General features: G+C 42.5%; 1 protein-coding gene across 4 annotated transcripts in view; it reads right to left on the reverse strand.

Annotated features, from left to right (window-relative positions):
• The window catches only part of KIFAP3 (kinesin associated protein 3), a 72369-nt gene extending 50705 nt beyond the window's left edge, over positions 1-21664 (reverse strand). Inside the window, exons 1-10 of one of the 4 annotated variants that reach the window (XM_009672787.2) lie at positions 21472-21664; positions 15697-15828; positions 14245-14399; positions 12992-13047; positions 12374-12515; positions 10711-10810; positions 9618-9742; positions 9050-9148; positions 8085-8263; positions 5465-5627 (exon numbers count right to left, since the gene is read on the reverse strand). In XM_009672787.2, the coding sequence (XP_009671082.1) occupies positions 5465-5627; positions 8085-8263; positions 9050-9148; positions 9618-9742; positions 10711-10810; positions 12374-12515; positions 12992-13047; positions 14245-14399; positions 15697-15740 (1063 nt within the window). In that variant the 5' untranslated portion in view covers positions 15741-15828; positions 21472-21664. Of the gene's footprint in view, positions 1-5464; positions 5628-8084; positions 8264-9049; positions 9149-9617; positions 9743-10710; positions 10811-12373; positions 12516-12991; positions 13048-14244; positions 14400-15696; positions 15829-15930; positions 16041-20789; positions 20997-21172; positions 21264-21471 lie in introns of those variants that run through there. The other 3 variants (XM_068951884.1, XM_068951883.1, XM_068951882.1) reach the window with 3 other exon arrangements.
• Positions 21665-21756: the final 92 nt, after the last annotated feature.

Here is a 21756-nt window from a genome sequence, read left to right on the forward strand (position 1 = left end):
CATCTGACCCCTATTGTTTGCTCACTTGATCAGGTAAGAAAATGTATGTTTCTTTATAGGATAAACGAGGCCTATTAAAATTGGAAAAAACACTGCAGTAGCCTATAAGAAGCTCCATTTTCCAACAGATGTGTGAAGCTCCATAATAAGTTCATTACAAAAAGGCCAAGTGAACTCATAAAGAGAACACATCTACTTTAAGCCTTCTTAAAAGAAACTTTCATAAAAGGAACAGAACATTAAAAAACCCACAGCGCACCATTAATTAGAGAGCAAACTACTTCTCAGGTTTTCAAACAGCAGTCAACGTACAATCCAGCTCGGCTGCACACCATATCAAGACTTCATTGTTTAAATAACCTACAACTGTTAGGTTTAATGAGCAATCAAAGAATTGTCAAACTTATAAAGAATGGAAAAATATCAGAGGAATTACAGGAGTTTCCAGAAAGGATTTTAGATAATAAAAACACTCACAAAAAAATGTATCAACGAATCCAGTGAAGACAGATTCTTCAGTGAGGACTAAATCAGAGACAGGTAAAGTCATTCCCTGCTCTGGCCATCTCCAACTCAAAGAACTCATTTAAAAAAAAAAAAAAAGTTTGACCTACTGTAGAGTAAGCAAACTATCACACAACCCTTAGAGCTTTTACGTAAGATGAAGTAGATACTCCTTCTCTGTATGCTCATATGAGGTCTTGGAGCACCAAGAAATGAAAGCATTCAAATCAGGAGATATATATATATATGTATACACACACACACGCACACACACACCCCCAACTAGGAAAATTATACTATTGCTACTTGGGACCGATCACACTGTATTTCAGAGTTTTGCATAACAAACTCATATGCTTGGCTAAATGGAAATACAAACCTATAAAGCCTATTTTCTTTTAGTCACAGCAATTTGTACTTAAAAGCCTAGTGCAAGATGTTCACCACCTCAAGTCATTTTGAGATGAACACCATGACACTGTAGCACTTGCACAGGTAGAGGCGAAACCCTGCTGCACTCCCCCCCTCCTCTGCTTTGGGCTAGATTTGTAACTGTTTTGCAACACACCCATTTTTCTGGTTAGTAATATCTCTGTTCAGTCAGACCTTGCTTCTAAAAAGCAGCTAATGATTTTGAGTAACCAAGCTGAGATACTTTTGGGGGAAAGCGGGCTAACTTCCATGCATCCTGGGTTCTCACTCTTCAAACATGGTTTCCACCGGGAAGTGAGTGAAAAAGAGAACAGCATTTCAAGACATTATGCCTTCACCATACCTAAGAACTGTCCAGCAGCTCAAAGGGTTGAATCTACACATTACAGTTTTGCTCCCTGCATGCAGCCAGGGATACTCATTGAAGAGAGAAAATAATTCCTACTCCACTTGTCCCTCAAGCAGCAACACAGTTCCCACTGTAACAGCTTCCACACTATTCCCCATCATTTATCTCCTTTAGAGAGCAATGACTAACTCATGGGTGGACACAGAAACCCCAGTACTGCCTGTCACACCCTCATACTGCCAGAAGCTCCTTCTCAACAGGAGTCCAGCAAGAGGAGGTCGCAGTCTCCCATTACGCTCGCAGCAGCACTCAGCTGGGTCTGCTGCACAAACTCCCTGCTGTTCTCATGGAGAACGTAGAACTATTTGTCTTGCTTCACAAAGGATATTAAAAAAAAAAACAAAAAACCCACACCCTTGTACACAGCACAAAAGAGCACCCTTATTAGAAGAACGTGAATCACAAGCCATGCACGTACTTAAGAGAGCTGCACTCTCTTAAGAGATTTGGTTTGGCCAGCTTTGTTTGAAAAACAAAGTGGATTTGGTCCAAACAAGAAGTCACTTTTCCTGTTCTTCCCTGTCGATATAATGCTTTTTGTTTCCTGCCACAGCATTCTACCACAGAAACCCCTCACAAACCCAGGAGAAGGGTTACAAATAAGGGTAGCGTTCCCCCTTTTGCCTAACAGTGGAAGAGCAGCCACAGGGGAAAGGAAGGATCTGCATCTGCTTTCTTAAAGCTCAACTCTGCATTTCCTACTTCCAACCTGTATACTGTCCATAAGTAAATACACAAAACTAATGTATTTGGAGCAAGCCACTCTCCTATTCCACACTTTGAGTTATTCCAGGCAAAGCAAAATGAGAGCAATGTAAGGGTGAAGCAAGCCTCTTCACAATGTTCTGCAGCATGCTGGTTTAGGTTCTCCTTCCAAGATGATAGCGAGAAGGCACTGAACCTAGGTTTTCTGCATCTAAGGCAAGCATCGAGTTTAAATCGCTTAGTGAATTCACCTGAATTCTCACCCTAGTCTACTGAAACCACATATCTAGGGGGAAAAAAGTGTAATTTAAAAACAAAAAGTGACCACTCCATAGATCTCATTTTTATTTAAGCAAGGCCATCAGTACCAAAAAAAAAGTTCTCTACCAGGACCTGTTGACTTAGGAATTACAAGGAGAATCAAAGTCACACAAATCAACAAGGTCTTTTTCAAACCCTCTCAAGCAGCTTGCGTATGGACAAACCAGAGTACAACAGGCTATATCTCACACATCTCTACAGCTCTGCTCCAGCTTCTGATCAGTAAGTCTGAAGCTAAATTTCCCTCAGCTGCACCCAGCTCTTTGCAACTCAGAACATAACAAGGATCAGCTGTAGTTGATTAACTTGGGTGTCTGGAGGGAGGAGAAGGAGGAGTCTTGTCATATACAATACTTCAGACTTGTGAAGAGAAGCCACAAAAACTAGCAAGTGGTGTTGACTGTCAAAGCTACATGGGGAAGCAGGCACTGGCACCATTAAAAAGAAAAGGCTAATTAAAACAGAAACCAAGACTGAGTAGGATTTCTCATGTCCATGCCTTCAGCAGCAGCCTTGATGATCTGAAGCAAGAGGGGAAGAAAGAGGATGGTTCTTCTCCAATATATCCATGCCATACTTAGTTCATTCCTTTGCTAGCTCAGTTTAAGCCAGTCCATCCCCTCAACTTCCAGCCTCAACCTACCTTTCATATCACGCCTCTTCTGCTCTCAAGCCACTAAATGTCCCTTGAGAAAGCTGTATATCCTCCAGAATTGCAGACTGTCAAAGAAGGCCACCTCAGTGCTCAGTCATAAACTGCTGCCTGACAAATCCTGTCCATTACTTATTCACAGTCTCAACTCTCCCCTTAAGCACCTACACTTAATTTATACTCATCTCAATCCCAGTACTAAAGACTTAAAGGCAGAACATGTAAAAATGGTAAATTTCAGTAGACCGAATCAACAAGCTTGACCTCTTGGTATTAAGAGCTGTATGGTAACTTGTCAACAGCTGCTAAGGTGTGTCAGCACTTTAAGGTGACCTGCAAACGTAAGCTGAACAGTACTGACTTGACTAATGTGTGTTGAATGCCCAAATAACCTGCCTAAGAGGGGCATCTGGCACACAATTACTTTATTATTAAGGTTACAGACTTCCCTGATCCAGGACACATGTATGCATTTGGGAATTATTTGAATCACCGTATCAAGAATATACTTGTCAATCAGAGCTGGCTTAAGAAACAGATAAAATAATAGATGATGCTTCTACTTACGGTTTTCTAACTAGTATACTGCAAAACAAGTATCAAGCAATTCTAAAGGGGGAAGTTAGGGAAAACAGCACATGCCTCCATGCAACAAAGAGTTGAAAATTTCCACATCAAGGAAAGAAGAACTACCTGTGGAACCAAGCACAGGCAGCAACCCTTCTGGAAGCCCGAGTAGAACTTGCTACAGATTATTCTAACAGATGCCTTCAGGAACAGATTTGGATTTTAACAGCCAGTTCTACTGAACTGAACAGACTTCAGCACAGGTCTAAGTCCAGGAGAACAGCATTTTAAGAGAAGTTCTCCTCTCCACATTAGTTAGGCATTAGCGAGTGGGTATCTAATAACGAGTTTAATCTGACACCAGTGCTAGACAGGGAATTTGTGGAAGCTGGGACATCTTAGTGATCTGAGTCACATCAGTTGTTTGTGAAGTCCTAGACCCAGTCCTAGACAACAATGCTAGGCGCTGAAAAAAGCAAGAGAAGTTCCTCCTCCAAAAAGCTTATGACGCAAGCTGAACCAGGCTACCTAGCAATATCTTCTCTCAAATGAGAGAAAATATTTCCTGACCAGCTTCAACTCCTGAGCCTACTTGGTTGCCAAATAGCTGTGCCTGGAGAGAAAAAGTATGAAGAGGGATTCCAAATGTCATTTTCTTCTTCCTCCTAGCTCAGCCTAGAGAAGGATATGAAGCAGAGAGGTGTTGAGAGGCAGAGAGCACGAACAGATCTGAGGCATTTCAGGATCTATCAGGTAGCCGTTACGTTAGTCATTGACACAATTAAGGCTTCCAAACCCGTGCAAATTTTCATAGTATTAACTTGTATACTAAACAATAATAAGGTAATGTTCAGGTTGAGTGTAAAATTGAGAAGGCAAATAATCTTCAGATCGTATAAAGTCAGGGAAGAAAGCTCATAGATTCAGTGCTGCATCCCACTTGTTCCATCACATTGGGATATATCAGCTGCACTGGATTCAGTATCTCTATCCCAACATATCACAGAAAACTTTCACAAAGTATTGCATCATAGCATTTTGTGCGTTTAGGGCCCTGCAATACAAGATTCTCAGCTCCCATCTAAAAGTGAGCACTCAGCAATTCTTATGGCCAAACCCTACTAAACATGCAGTGTATCTACCCAAAAGCAGCTTCTATATCATATTAGCCAAAGAGCACACAAGGAGCAATAAAAGCTTCCTCTTGAAAACTCCAGCGTACAAGGAAAAAAAAAAAAAAAAAATCAGACAACCCTGTGCTTTCTCCAAACTCCTCACTGTTTCCATAGCATTCTCATACAGCCAACAAAAGAAAATTCACTTGGATCCGAACTACTCACAGGGGCTTACCGCAAATTACAGACTGTCAAGCTTAAAGTCTAAAAACCAGTTCTGCCTAGAAATTTCCCAACTTTGTCAGCTTCAAGTCTAACCTCTTTATCTGAACCACTACACTAACTAGAAGTAGTGGGTATATGCAGCTTTATAACAAGAGGTAGTTAGTATCTCCATCAGCTAAATTCCCTGAGGTAACTGGCTATTTTTCCTGGGCACTTCTCCAAAATACAAGCATCGTTTAAGTGTCAGCTCAAATGATCCTCAGTTGGCTAAAGTTGTTTTTAAAGACCAGAAAACTGATTCAACAGCTTAAGAGAAAAAGGGAACCTCGTCTACGGGAACGGCGTTATTTTAGACTTCCATCTAAACCTTCATCTGAAAATCTGATTTGAATGATAGAAAGACTAGAGATAGTGAGACAGTTCTTTGGGAAATAAATAAATAAAAGACCTAGCAAATTTTAGGCACGCTGTCATGACGCCCACCAGCTCCCTGGCCCCCCCAAAACGTCTATATTAGAATAAGAGAAAGCATACCTAGAAGCGCAGTGAGTTTGGGAAGCAGACCAACTTGTACCATTTTATTTCTCAGGCCTGTGTCAAAGGAGAGATTCAGTAACAATCGAAGAGTGATGTTCAGCAGGTCTTCATGTTCACAGGGCACCATTTTCACAAGCTTTTCAACAATATCCATTTCAACCTGTACATCAAGAAAAAGGATCACGTTCGTTATCTATTGAAACTTAGCTTCGTGTTCAATTTTAAAGTCTTTTTTTGGTTTTTTTTTGTTTTTTTTTTTTTTTAAAAATTCACACAACTTGCACACACAAGTGCAATTGGCACCCACAGTAGTGACTGTCAATGCATTTTCATCTGAAGCAGCCTTACTTATAAAACTGTGGTTTAAGTCTTCTGCACTGGGTTACTGGGTAATGGTGATTAAAAAACGTTGTACCAAACAGTTTAGCCATCCTGGAAATATTCCCCACAGTTGGAATATGGTGAGAATGCGGTCAGAAGATATTACTTGCAGGATTGGGGTGGGAGGGTGGGAGGAGAGCAGGAAGCTCATTTAAATTTAAACACAGCAACCCTAGAGCAACTGGCATTACAGTCACATAGATAGCCAAGCAAGACAGACAGAATGCTGGCATCCAAAAAGAATGTGAGACCTTTCATTATGAATTTCAATGAACATCTAGACCAAACTTTGCATGTGCTCTCAGAAAAGGCATGCCATCCTGTATGTTAATTTAATAAAAGCATGAAAGTCATCTTGAAACATGTATCGCTTTCAAATTAAAAAAATGGAATCTAAGTGGTATCAGTTCCTGAGATCATGTTCTCTTTACCAGCCAGAAAAGACATCTGATCATCGACTGGCAAGGCTTCAGAAAGTTTTTAATCATCTTTTAAGCAACATTTCTCTGTTTTTGTTTGTCAAATCTTTTGAATCTTTTGAATGCATTCATTCTCTGCCTCCCAGAACCTTCTTTGGCCTGAAGAAAGCATATAAAATTACTTCTTGTTCTTCAAACTTTTGCATGTATGTAATTAGCCTTCCTGTTATAAATATACGGGGAATAAATTCTAAGAAAAGAAACTGCAGCTCTCACCACATGGCGTAGTATAATATTCAAATAACTGACTGGATACCTTTGATCAAAAACAATCAGATAGCAAGAACTCCTACTTCACTGCTTGGAGTCTAATATGGTACATGAATACCAAGGGAAAGAATGTGCTAAAAATATAGGTGGATTATTTAGTTTTACTTAGAATTGGGCACTGCACAGCTAGTCTTAGCTCATTTTGCCTTCAAAATTTGTGTGTTATTGTTCCCGATACAAATATCAGGAGAGCTCCTTCACTGGTAGCTTCCATAATAATATTTTAGAGAAAAAAAGTATGCACCTCTACTATCAGATAGAAATGTTCTAACAGACAGCTAATCTAAAGCATACAAACCTTTTCAAAAGTCTCTTCATGGTTGTTCAAACACTCCACAATAAATTAAACTCCACAATTGTTTCATTTGTCTTTCCGCTAAATCAAATGGAATGTGAAAAGCGTGCCAGCAAATCAGTGGGCTGCAGAGCTAATCCTTATTTTCCTAATAAAGTGCTTCAGGGCACTACACAACTATAAATTAAATCAAAGACCAATCGCCTGATAAACAGTCTACATTCCTCAAAACCATGTGCTTGGTGTCTTATATTTAAGAAACAGGATACCGCTATATAAATATGGGAAATACGCATGCATATTCACCAAACATTGCAGACAAGAGGTATAACAGAATTCCAGTAACAAAGATGCAATTAATTTTCTATTGCATTTACACAAACCTTTTCATTGCACGATCTAAGTGTAACAGTAGTCTCAGATTACCTATTGGATAAGGTAAATTTAGCATTTTGACTAGCAAACTGGCGTACCGAGGTACAGAAGTGAAGACATTTATCTATAAAAGCCATCGGGAATACTCTAAATGAGACACTTGGCTAGACCCTGAAGTATGGGAGGATGGGGGGCGGAACTTAAGATCTCAGATATTTGAGATTTTGCCTACAAAAGCTTATGAAGAGTACTGCTGCCTCCAACTCATGGGAGCTTTTGGCAGCATGAAGGAACAGTTCTGAGGTGCCTTTGAAGATCAAGCTGACTTTGGAAAGAAGTAAACTAGTCTAACAGACTGCTAATGGATAACTATCTCCCTTTCCAAGCTAATACATGGTAGGGGCAATAACACATAGTCAAGAGTCCAATTGGGGGGGAAAATGCCACAGGCACCTCTAAGTGTGCATATGACAAGACTGTGGGGTGCTAGGTTCAAAATTTGAAATTCCTTGTATCATTTTGAGGTGTTTCAATATTTTGGAGATGACACAATTCTTCAGAGGTTTTTGCAGCATGTTATGGCTAGTCTTTGCCTTTTCTTCTTGTACTCATTTTTGTAGTGTCAACGCCCTCCTCCCCCCTAAAATAACCATCAAAAACACAATGGGGGAAACAAAAAAAAACACCACCAACAAGGAGGGCTATAGTACTTTGGGCAGAGACAGAGACGTCACCCCTCTTCCTTCCAACCAGTCAGAGTCTTCAAAGAGTGTGCATCCCTTCACACAACGTTACAGTGGGTTGCTATGAGCCTTACCATATCATTTTTGTTCTCCATAAAAATGCTGAGTTTCTTCAAGAAAGATACAACCAGGATAAGCAGCTCAAAATTGTCTCGGTCCAGCGCTTTCACTAACATATGGACAATGTTCTTGTTTCTCATCTTCAGCTCAGTGCGAGTGTCCTCAGCAAGATTTAGGAGCAGGTAAAGCGCAACTAAAAGCCAAGACAAATCACACCATCAGATCAAAGACTTTGAAACTAAATGAGTTTATATATACATTAAGACTTTCAGAAGCATTCCACTCGCTTCCCAATGCATTTTGAAGAAAATAGACCATCAATGCTTTTTATTCCCATTTAGAAAGTTTTAAAAGTTTATCGTTCTAAAACTGGCTTTGCAAAAAACAGTAAATCATAAAACGTATGGTCACTAGAAGCTTTCTAAAAGTTGTTCTTTCTATTTCAACAGGAACCATTAAAACCAAAAAACTCCCCAAAAAACGCGCAAAAACCAAAACAAACCAACCCTCTCCCAGCCTCCCCTCTGCAAAAAGACAGGAAAAAAAATCTTTCCTGGGAGAGCTTTGCAAAACTCCTCCCGAGAGGACTTTGCCGCTCACACTTAGCGTTAGATTGAAATGGTCTGTTTCAAGACAAAACCAAGATGAGCAGATTAAAAGGTATTCAATTTGAATCAGAGGCAAGCTTTAACTTTCTGGCCAACTAAAAACAAAACCCAATTCGCCCCAAAACCAATATTATTAGCAAAGAAGAGTAAAGTCATTTCTTTTGCTATTTCTCCAAGTCTGGTAGATCATTTTAAAAATTGTTAGCATACCATCAAACAATCTGAGTAAGTACTCATCATCTCCCTATTCTTTGGTAAAACTCCTCCATATTCCTTCACACGTTCAGTCTTCCTACTTATAACAAGCATCCAATAGGATTCACCATCCATGCTCACAAGTAAGGAAAGGACTTGCTTTTTGGATTTGGTACCTCTTAGTAGCTGTTCCTGCTTGACAACCAGCCCTTGATACTTTTTGTAAGTTTTCTCATAGTCCTTTTTCAGGGTTTGATTTTCAGGATCTTCATCAAGTAAATAACAGGAGTTAAGGAGTTCAGATAAAAGTTACACATTCTGGACAAATATTGTCTACAGAGATGTTATTTGATCACTTAGGGGAAAAAAAAGATCTATGAGAGAACCAATGGAAAGAGACTACCTCAGCTGAACCTTGCTAAACCTGTAATCCACAGCATGATTTTTTTTTTTTAAAAAACAAACTCGTCCTTCCTGTAAAAGAGTAGAATAGTCAGTAATAAAAATGTACACAACATACTACCGATAAAATAAAACTTTTCTTAGGTTGTTTTAATTACTTTAACTTGATCTCTTCAGCAGTGGAAACTTCTCACTTTCAGTCTTTTTCATATCTGCTATTATATTCTGCACTTTCTAGTAAGTTCTACTGCATTCATAAAAGCTGCTGTATGTAGATCTCAAATAACAGCAGTGAAGACAAGTCAGAAGCTATCAAGTTGCCCCAGCACACCAAAAGGATATCAGATTTCTTCTTCTTAGCAAGCTCTTCCTGCCAAAGCTCATGTCTCTTCAGTTCATGATCTATGATATTCATACACAGAGCTCCAATTTTGTAGTGTGTGATTAGTCCATGAAATTGAGAAAAACTACATTGAAGAAAACATAACACCTCTGAGGAAAGAAATAAAATGCAAACAACCACAAATCTGTTTTGACATCTAGGGTAGCAAGATCCCACTACTGCATCTGAAGTGCTGTAACAAAAACAGTAGTTACCCTCTACCCCCTTATAATGTTTTTCTATTGGGAAATTATTCCAACATAATAACACTTCTTGAAAATATGAGTATTTTTCCAAGCTTTTAAAAGGACAAGCAAACTTCTTTGCAACTCTGCTGACAAAGCAAAAACAAATTTCACCAGGAAAATTAATTTGATTTTTTAGTGGTACGTGCCTAATTACATTAATTTAAAAAGACAAAGCTAATTTGTTTCTGTGTTCCTTCTAAATTAATCTTATGATCCCAAACAGAAGTTTCTTATTTTTTCTTATGGGATGAAAAGGATGAAATTTTAGTATGTTGCTCCAAGTCAAAATAAAAACACATTCTTATTTTCACACATAAAGGAAAACATTTACCTATCAGCCCCGCTTTTCATGTTATAAATGCCTCAGAGGACCCTCTACACACCAGAGGCAATATAAGTCTAAACGTCCATTTGCATTACAAATTCCATCTGAATTATTTTCCAAGCAGGGTATGCTGAAACACTGAATTTAGATCTAAAAATATATACAGGCCCTCACTTCAGTTTTGAATGCTGCTTCTTCCCTCTAGAAAGGTACGAGGGAAATAAAAGATGGCCGCGCAGCTTATTGGCCATGGGTCAGAATCCTGACTAGATAGTTTCTTCCCAACTTCTACACAGTGCCTCACCACAGGGATTCCTTTTGTGCTTCAATTTCATCACTTGTAAGTAGTATGTTTTCACTTCAGCAAAAATAATTTTTCCCATTTCAGCAAAGTTTTGCAGTACAATGCAAATAAATGAAAAGCCAGCAAGCAGAGAAAAGTTCCTTATCTCCTTAAACACAGAGACCTTGCACACTTACCTTGAAAAGCAGAAGAAAATATAAATTATATTGGTAGCAAGTTCCACACTTTGTTTCCAGTCTTCCCTCAGCACTCTAGCCAATGCACCCAGGGCAGTTTCTGAAGGGAGATAAGATTTAGATGAGCATTTCGGCATTTCACCTCCTTCTTTTTGGTTTGTGAGATACAAAATTTGAATATATTTTATTCAGGATCAGTTTTTTTTAAATGGAAGAGTTTCAGAGCTATCTCACTTTAACATGTAACAATGCTAACATTCTTTTTGGAGACTGCATTAAAACATTAGAGAGTACACTGACCGAGTGATCGTCCAGATACAAACCATAAAAAGAGGTGCCATGCAAGAAAACCGCAGTGAAACCTTAAGGTCATCTTAAAACTACTACTGATCTTAAGATTCTGTAGCCTCTGCCACTTAAACGCTCCATATTATACCCCTGGCCCCTTCCTACAACATCATCTCGTTCACTTCCAAAAACCCTTTAATTTCTGCCTTAAAAACTATAAGTTCTCATCTGCTATTTTCTACCTACTTTTTCCCCTTAATAATTTTGTATTATTTAATATTTTGGTTTATATTTTCTGCTGTCATACTTCAGCTTATTTTTCATTCTGGGATTGCATATCCTTTCCGTTTCCTTTCTCCGATCTAGTACCTCTTCACATGCACCATGTTGCTCTTGTTCTGATCGCCTAACAAAAAAAGTGGCAACTAGCAATTTCAAGCAGTAAAATACACTCAACAACTTACGGGAACAAGCCATTATCTGATGGCTTACCTGTTCCCTCCCATCCCAATTTTTACAATGATCTTATTTTTTGACTTTGCCAGATGGGCGGCAGACACCTTGAAGATATCATTTGAAGAACGTGGGATAGGAGGATGAGGAAAAAAGACAAAAGGGGCAGGGAAGAAAAGGACTAAATTAACAAGACATGAACCTACTATCATGCTGGAGGCCTGGCTTGGATCTCCTTTATCTTTTGGTTATCTGACTCATCTTTACAGATTATAAAGTCCTGGGGAGTGGGGGCAGTGGGCAGGGAAATGAGGATATGTACATATATACTTGGATGTATTTACAAACACCCTACTCCGTGTTGACACGGCACTCAAGATGCACATAGATACATACGTATGCATTGTGCTATCGTGCACTCTGATACACTTTAAGATGAATCCATAAATAAAAAGAGCATGGTATGCTAGTGAAATATTTGGGTCATGCATCCACATTCAGTTTATTAGCTGGGTTGGATACTAGACATTTGTCTTTGTCAGGCTGCCAATCCCATTTTCAAGGCAAGTTTCATCTACGGTCCAATCTTCAGCACAGAGCTCGTCTCCAGCAGCAATGCCAGCTGAAGGTAACTTATCATCAAAATAACTAGGATCAGAACAAACGGCCGAACCTTATTGAGGCCAGGAAAATTTTTAGGTGTTGAACCCAACTAGAACAGCCTAAGAAGCATCCATTTATAAGGAGATCTAAATAGGCTGTGACAGCCAACTTACTGAGAAGCACAGCCTAGCAAACTACAACACACACACATCCCAAATGAACAGTAAATCACTTTTCCCTAGAGAAAAAGAGCACCACAGAAACAGCACAGTATTAAGAGAACTTGGAATTCTTTGTTACCACTGGGTTTTAAAGTTACCGTTGATCAGCAACTCTTCCAGATTATCAGGATTCCTAGCCAGCTGCAAGATGAGGGCAGAGCCGCGCACCTTGTCAGGAATGTCCTCATAGAGTAACTCAATGTACTCATCCATGTCATTGATGTTGGCAACTTCATCAATCTGAAAGCAGCAATAAGCAAGGGTTTAAACAGAGAAAGATGTCAATTCAACACAGTCAAATACAATGTCATTCTGCAGACGAAAGAGCGTGTAGCCTTGAGTTTTGTTAGAAAAAGAAATACAAGAAAAAAAATCAATGCACACAGAATCACTGCCAATAAACACCAGGAAATCTGAGAAAATTTAATTATACGAAACAAAGGATGCTCAGACATGACTCCCTGCCTCCTGTCCGATGTTCCAGACCTCACTTGCTGTCCTGCTGCGTGCTATACTTAGAAGGAGAAGTATGCAAGTCAAATATTTTACCCTTTATGGAGATGATTTTTATTCCATTGTGCAATATTTCTAAACCAAGTTCTTTGTTTAAAAAACAAAAAGAAAAGAAGAGAATTCAGCATTCCCCCCCCATTTATATAACCACTTATTTAAGTAGTAATAGGCCTTCGTATTTCCCTTCTAACACCAGTATTTACCTCCATTCCTTCAAAAGGGGGTGGATCTTTTGGCTTACTGGATTTCTCTTTCTTTTCTACAATGAAAAAGACATGGCTACAGTTGAAGATACGCATGTTCAGAGATAAAAGCATACCCAGTATTGTCACATTACACGTTCTGGTAGAGACCAAGGTCAAAGCCCTCTTGCATCCAGCTGACCCCTTAAACTAACATACTGACCCCTTAGACTAACACAGCTAAGGAGTCTGTTTCTGAAGCTAACAGCACATAGGGAGCAAAATAAACCCTCAGATGCCTTTGACACCTCAGTCCAAATGATCAGTTATAGCCCACTTAGCTGGGGAGGCAGACCGCAACAATTCTTAGTGCAAGAATAAAACATACTCACTTGTACAGTGAGATACCTTAACTGCTTTGCTACAGCGTTCAAGCAAAATCAAATCCGTCCTGTGATATACTAAGACACATATACACAGGATTAAAAAAGGGTAAAACACCCAGAGCAATAACAAGAATCTCTGTTTTAAACTTCTCTCAGTTGAGAGAATTTATCCAGCCTGAGAATAGAGCTTAGTATTTCATGACTGCAGGAAACCTTGCTATCCACAAGGTAACGCAGGTCCATTGATAAAAATTTAAGCATTGAGCGAAATATTTAAGATGAACTTAAAACACACATAGCACCATTAAGATCCCTTGGCATCAGACCAAGACATTATTGTTCTCACCAATTTGTTCATCAGGAAGTTATGACGTAGACAAACGTATCCGCTCAAGCTGTTTTTACCACTGTACCAAAGCTTAGCAGAAACTCCTGGCTCCAGCTTTACAGAGAGCTTGAATTCAGCCTAACAATATCTCCCCTTGCAGCAAGTGACAACTGAGGTTCTTCCAGGAAGATCCTAACACTACTGTCTTTTGATATCACTGCAAGAGCAGATGTAACACAAAGAGGCTACACCAAACAGCGGAATCTCTGCCTTCAAGATCCTGCTGAAACACTGGGCAGCCAACAAGAAGCATCAGTACTAAGTCTGACTAACCAAAAACTATACTTTGATTGTTAAAATGATAACTCTACCCCTCGTTCCCCAATATTGGAAGTTTTTTCCAAGGGCAGTTTAGCCATATACCTTCCCCGTTGTCACGTCTCTGGAGAAGGCGTATGTCAAGCAAGGTAGGACCTCAACTAAAAGAAACCTCAGACTGTGCTTGCTGGTAACACTGAAGCACCCCAATCCCCAGGCTACTTCGTTCCTGTATTATTTACCTTTCCCTGCTGAAGCATCTCTGCGATTTTGTAGATAGTATAACAGCTGTTCTACCTCTGCAAGTCTAGAGGGGTGAATGAGTTTGCATTCTTCAACTACCTTCCGAGCCAGGGAAGCAATGTCTGTATTTGCATTGAGACTCTTCAGACGAATGCTGAAACATAATCAGAGAGATTTCATCTCAATTGCTAGATTTTTCTACTTTCAACCTTCAATTTAAGTTTATGCAGTCATGCATTTGTTAAGATAAAAATGAACCGGTTATTTCCAAAGCCTGTGCTATGATTTGGAAAGATAACGTCAAAGTGTTGACTCTCTACAACTCCAAAAGGCAAGTAACCATCAAACAGATTTGACAGGGTGGAATTCTTTTTCAGCCGACAGTCAACAACGCTAAATTTGGCTATATGAACAGATCCCTTATAACCATCACAGATATAGCAGCCAATAACGTATTGTGACATGTTCCCAAAAAAGTGCTAAGGATTGCAAAGGAGCACAGCACCCAAAAAAACCTCCAAATGAGAAACAGCTGAGGAAATTAACTGCACAAGGAAATTTCTTTTGTAGTGCCTGCAGATGCAATGTCAGGAGTCTCCCATAATTCTGAGCGCTGCAGTAAAGAAGCCACATGCAACAAGGAGAGAAAACAAAAAAAAATCTCTGTGGCCATTAATGTCAGGATAGAGCAAAAAGGAACTCCACCACGTTGCTGATGCAAGTTATGCCAGTTCATCCAAAACCAGAGGAAAGTTTCTGATGCATCCAAAAATTTGAGACAATTTAAGGGTTCTCTTCCTCTTCCCCTCTTACTCTTCCTACACGCACACAGGCAGCTCAAATTAAAAAAAAAAAAAATCACTAGAGAGCGAGCAAGGAAAAAAAAAAGAAGTCCAAACTTTTAGCTTGTAGTTCAGAAATTCAGTTTATAATAGCTTTCTGGACTTTCACAGTGGGGAATGCTTCAGTGTTCTTAAAAGAAAAATGCCAAGCAAATCTAAAATGGAATGCTGTAGTGAAATCACTAGCATGGGTGACAGATTGAAACAACAGGAGGTAAGCAGGCTGAAAGCTACAGCACAAGGCTGTCAGAAGCATTACTTGCTGTTCAGTAGCATTACTTGCTCTGATGTTCACCACCACCTGAGCAGGAACCAACCACTTCATGTCTCTGAACCTCAAGTTCCCAGCACGTAAAATGGGAGTAATTGCTTTTCTTTACAAAACATCTTAAAGTACACAGATGAAAAATCAGTTTACAGCATGCGTTTCAGGTGTTAACTGTCCTAGGCACATGTTACTCCCTGGCTTCTAATTCTTCCATTAATCTAGCACTAAGTTTTATAAAGATTAGAACCTATTATTCCTTACAGGCTGTTCACGCTTTGAGTTATAAAATTTATGACTCTGTTAAAAACAGAAAAAGCTATCCAAACTTGCTACAACCTTACATTTTCTGACATTCCTTACGTTCCCCCAGCATGGGGTCTCCCATCTCCCCAAGAATTGTTGCTTCCACTTCATAGTGGACAATGAGGGCTTTCTCAGACGGATGTACATCTATGTTGCCTCCTTTTACCTTCCTGCCAGAAAGAAAAAAGAAAAAAAAAGACAAAAATCAAATAAATTACTGATTAAATTAAAAGCTGAAAAAACATGTCAGAATACAGATCAATAGCAGCAACCTGTATCCTCTTCTTTTCAGATCACAAACCCAGGCTTGAGCCTTCTGCCACAGTATGGTGTTACAGTCCTTCATTTCAGACAGCTGCAGAGAAGCTCAATCCTTGAGCATTGCCTCTAGCATGCACAAAAACACCCAAGCCATTGGTCAGGTCTTAGTCACAGAAGCAAAATAAAGGAGGAGGAGGAGGAGGATATATCTTGGGTTCCACGTCTTCCAGCTCCCTTGAGGAACTATGATCAGGAAAAAGATGCATTTCACAAGGGAAGTGAATTTCCCAGTTGATTCCATGTTACAGCACCAATGCTGCAGAATCTTCTGATAGTGGCACAATTCTAGTGGTAGAAGTACTGCCATGCACAAATGGGAAGCTTTCCCCAAAGAGTCTGTTGGTAGGCTTAGCTAAATCTTAGATGTTAAAAATCTACTAAGAATGAATTACAAAGCATTTGAATTCAAATTCACTATTCTCTCCTCAAGCACAAACCTTTTCACTACTGTTCTTCATCCATAGCCTGAACCTCTGTTATCTCAGGAAGGAACACATCTAATAGCTTGTTACTGGGCTTGGGGAATTTCCAGATCAACAGCTGACACCAAGAGAGATAGATCAAGCATATCTATCTGCTTTATTATACCTACAGATATTTTGGGAAAAGCATTCTCTAGGAAAGCACTCTGGGTTCCTCACTGCCAAAAGGGCCTCTTCTGCTCTCTCCTCCTCTGTGCCAGCAACTCCATGGCGGCACAGTGAGCTACAACAGCCCCTCGACCCAGCCTGCCATGCAAACCCTTGCACCAGCACAAGCGCCGTGTCAAGACTGCACAGGCAGGGACAAGAAAGCCATGAGGCTATACCTCATTCCTGTGTTACTTTAAAGTGATGGTGGAACCACATCCACAGTTGCACAATTCTGTCTTTGGTGGTAAAGCTGACACTTGCTCCTTCCCCACTTAGTACTGCCAATAGCGTTTGCACAGCCATCCCATAAACCAGGCTGCTAAAACACTGCAGGTTAAAAGTAACTCTCTAGAGCTATTTTTTGTTTGTTTCAAGCAGATCACTTCAATAACCAGATTTACAGGTAGCTTCATGGCTTCCCAAGTAGTTGCATCAGCATAAGTGAGATGGCAGCTCACTTAAGTGGCACATAAGTCTAGCTGTGGCACGGACTCAATTAGATCAGGGGAAACTTCCTAGGTCAGCCTCACAGAGCTGGAAATGCTAGTAAATTTAAATGCAGCCTTCAGTGTAACCACCCTCTTTAGAACACTATTGGAATACATGCCTCTGTCCACCCAGCTACTATGGTGGCTGATTTCTGGTAGGCAGAGACGCAGCTTCAAAAATCAGCTTTTTCTTGAGATACTCACTGCTGCCCCAAACCCCCCACGAACCACAGAATGGTATGCTGCAAGAAATTAAGAGTCTAGTCCAACTACCAGCCTCACAAAGACTTAAAAAAGCTACAGAGTAAACAAATATTGCTTGCCCACTGCTAAAAAGCAAGTGTCCTCCTTAGTGAGATTGGAGCAGAACCCCATTTATCACTTAGGTTTTTTTTTTGAAGATACTTCTTTTTTCTTTTAACAGTACTTTGAAACAGATTCTTCATTTCAGACCGTTATTTGTTTTCATACAAAAGCTTCACAAGGTCTGGCCTAGCACAGCAGAAAGCTTATCGGGAATCCACTTCAAAAGAAATCATCTTTCTCCCCTCTTCCCCAAATCCATTTCTCCCATATTTACAACTACCAGAAGAGCCTAACCATGAATGTTCTTCCTGGAAGTCAAACCCCTGTTAAGTTACAGCTTGAAAATATTTATAAATATGCAGGAAAGGAAGGGGGAGAGGGGAGGAAGAACGGGCCTGAAAGATTTGGGTACATTTTTAACAAGCACTAAGCTGAACTAACAGCTCATCAATTCCAAAAGGATTTGATCGTCCTATGTTTTCCCTGCTTCTGCCAGTCACTTCGTATCAGCATCAGTGCTTGTCAAACCCTTTCACAGCTACTTTCAGCAGTTCAGCAGAAAGCACTTCATATTTCGGGCAGAGGGAACTTTTTGATGCATTACTGAATTAATGCATCTATAGAAAGGGAATAACACTTCCTGTCGACAAGCAGGGATAAGGAGGAAGGAGTGAGACCTCCTCCTTTTGGCAGCAGTATACCACTGATCAGCTTAGCTACCAGCAGAACCTCAGGCTAAGACTGCTTAAACAGTTTTCGCATTTCCTGTGTTTTTTTCCTTAAGAGAAACAGATGGGATAGTTGAAAAACCTTCAGCTGCAGAGATTTTCTGTCCTCTCACAGAACCTAACCAACATCCGCCCTCCCTATCTGAGCTACATCCGGGCTGAGGGATTCACTAATAAATCCACATTCAAGTTCCTCCTCTGAAGAATGTAACCTTGTGAACTGCTTGAAGACCTACACTGAAACGCACCGTACAATGCATTCAGCCATTATCTCCATTTGGAGGATACTACATTCAAATTACCAGTGTCACAAAGAAAAGAAATTCTTTCTTTACACAAAGCAAGTGCCATTCCCTCTCCCCTGTAAACAAGCAACATTTACTGTATTGAATACTATCCATCTTGCGTTTTTGAAGACTTACTTCATCAATATGAATAACAGGAATAATATTTATTCCTATATGAATATAGGAATAAAAGGAACAATGTTTTCCTTTGAAAATATAGACATCCTTATAACTGGTAGAAGCAGCAACGCACTGAGCAGCTCTCACAGAGTCTGGCCTCTCACTTCACTGCCTGCTCTGCTGAGAAGAATTTTGCACTATTAAAGATTTAAAAGGGCAAGGCCTTTTCTACAGACAAAAGCTGCATCAGCTGAGCTCTCACACAACCAAACCTGGTGTGTGAATGCCCTTTATTAACTAATTATTTTAGGGGGAAACAGCCAAAGCAAACTATACTAAGAACAAGTGGCACAAATTGTGCATGTGGTAAGACTGAAAATCCAGTAACAACCCTAGCAAGTCTGATGTAGTGGGAGGGGGACTGCTCGTGGAGGATGACAAAGGGAAATAGGGATCAGAGGAGCACCAGTCTTACACATAAGCTTAGTCATGTTAAATATCAGCACAGCATCAGCAGTTTCTCAGTTTGCGCTCCCTCCAGGACAGAAAAGGAGGCTTGTTGCAGTGGAGACTACAAAATAAAAAAGGATTCCTCCAAGATCACATAAGATGCCACAAACAGAACACGTAAGGCCAAAAACAGGTACCGCTCTGAAATGACAACTATTTCTTTAATTACAGGTGTCCATTTGATTTTCACCTGCTATCATATTTACGTGACAGAACTAACGTCCAACAAACATTATCGAGAGTTTTTTGATTGTTTCTGAAGAAGGGCTTTAATATGCAGGATACGTGGGATGGGGGGGGGGGGGGGGGGAGGAACCAAAACACCGAAGCAGCAAGTTCTGCAAATACTACTGGATAATGTGTAAAACAAGGAGAAAGAGAAGGACCAGTAACTCCACTACATTCAAGATGAGATGGGTAAAATCACCCACATGATGGGAAAAAGTGACACTGTTCACATATCAAGTCTTAGCAGAGGCCTGGATGGCCTGACATCTTTTGGGATTGCTAACAGTTTTGCTCTGAAACAAAGGATGGAGACCCAATGGTCGCCTGCACACACACTATTGTGTAGGTTGACTGGCTTCACTGCCAAGTAGACAGAGAAAGGCACCGTTCATTCATCACATCAAACCCTGATTACCCACTTTGTTTCCATACCCCCTCAGCACCATCTTTCTACCTACTCCCCTTTCTTATCCTTGCTGCCCACATCTAACCACCCTCCCCATCCACAACCACAATCCAGCCCTAGCTATTCCTTACTCCTGCCACTCTTCTCTGGCACCTGACCACTTTTAACCCCCCCATCATACCCTGCTCTACTCCTCTAAGCACAACCTACCCTCTCACTTCTTATCACACCCTGTACACACACCTCTCCAATCCCCCACCTTACCATCCTATCCTTTCCTTTCAATCTGCTTCTACACAGGCTCATATCCCAGCTCCCTTCTCCCAGCACTCACCCTCCCTCTCCTCAGTTTTCCCACCCCAACTCCCAAACCATCCCATTTTCCCCACCCCAGCCTGCCATGCTCTAACACCTCCTTCAAACCAGCTCACCTCAAACAACCATCACTCCTCTGCTTGCTGCCACTCCAGCCCCCTCACCCCCCAACCCCTCACCCAGCCCCCTCACCCTCCCTAGACCCCACAACCCCTCACCCAGCCCCCTCACCCCCCAACCCCTCACCCAGCCCCCTCACCCTCCCTAGACCCCACAACCCCTCACCCAGCCCCCTCACCCCCCAACCCCTCACCCAGCCCCCTCACCCTCCCTAGACCCCACAACCCCTCACCCAGCCCCCTCACCCTCCCTAGACCCCACAACCACCCACGCAGCCCCCTCACCCCACAACCCCTCACCCAGCCCCCTCACCCTCCCTAGACCCCACAACCCCTCACCCAGCCCCCTCACCCTCCCTAGACCCCACAACCACCCACGCAGGCCCCTCACCCCCCCAGACCCCACAACCCCCCACCCAACCCCCTCATACAACCCCCCACCCAGCCCCCTCACACCCTCTAGACCCCACAACCCCCCACCCAGCCCCCTCACCCCCCCAGACCCCACAACCCCCCACCCAGCCCCCCCACACACGCCACAACCGCCACAACCCCTCGCCCAGCCCCAAGCCGGCTCCCATCACAACCTGCAACGCCGCAGCCCCACATCAGCTCCACCACAGCAGCCCCCCTCTCCATAACCTCCCCCCCAGACCAGCCTCCCCAGTTACCTCTTAAGGTACCGGGCGTCCTCGCCCTGCATGGCGGCGGTGGCGGCGGCGGCGGCGGCGGGGGGAGACCCGGGGGGGGGGGGGGAGCACCTCAGCTGGGCGCGGCCCCGCAGCGGCCGCTGTTACCAGGGTGAGCGCGAGCCCCGCCCCGGCGGCCCCTTAGCGCGCAGGCGCCGCCGCGGGCGGGCGGGCGCGCATGCGCACCGCGCGGCCCCCGCTGCCCGGCGCGGTTGGTGCGCTGCGCGTCTGGACGCGGCGCCCCCTGCAGGCGCGGGGGAGGCGCTGCCCGCGCTCCCCGGCTTGTTACACCCCCCCCACCCCCCAGGGCTGCTCCATGCCGTCGGGGTGCCTCAGGCCTCAGCCCCCTCCGCCGACCCCCTTACCTCCAGGTAAGCCCCGGCCTCGGCCCTTTTGCTCACCGGGCCGGCGGCGCGGCCCTGGGTGCCGCTCTGTGGGGAGGCCCGCAATGGGGCCGTCGTGGTGCCCCGCCCGTAACGGCCGCCCGAGCGTTTCCTCACGCCTGAGGCGGAGCCCGCCAAAAAGCGGCCGCGGCCAGCGAGGTGTTTCTAGACGCCGCGTCCCGCCGGAGGCCGACACACCTCGGAGGGCGGCTGGAAATCCGAAGTCGTGGTGCGAAAAGTTACGCCGTACAGCAAGCGCCCGAAGCCTCTGTCGTTTTTACCTTGCGTTTCCAAAGAACGCTGAACAGCGTCGTTCCCCAGAGCAGCCAGGCACCGTGTTTAATGAGGGAGTCTCTGCGGGCTTGTGTCAGAGCAGCATCTGGTCCAGAATGGAGATTCCTCCTCCAAGCATTCAAATATCCACGATAGAGGTAAACCAGGCCCACCTCCAGCTGCTGAACAGCCCTGCTGTCCAGCTGGGTAGAAGCTAAACGGCTAACACATAAAACCAGAGGCGGTTGTGTCCCATTGGCTTTTTGAAGCCTCTGTACCTTCTCAAATTAAGG

Source organism: Struthio camelus, chromosome 8 (assembly GCF_040807025.1).
Source record: "Struthio camelus isolate bStrCam1 chromosome 8, bStrCam1.hap1, whole genome shotgun sequence".
Lineage (NCBI taxonomy): Eukaryota > Metazoa > Chordata > Aves > Struthioniformes > Struthionidae > Struthio > Struthio camelus.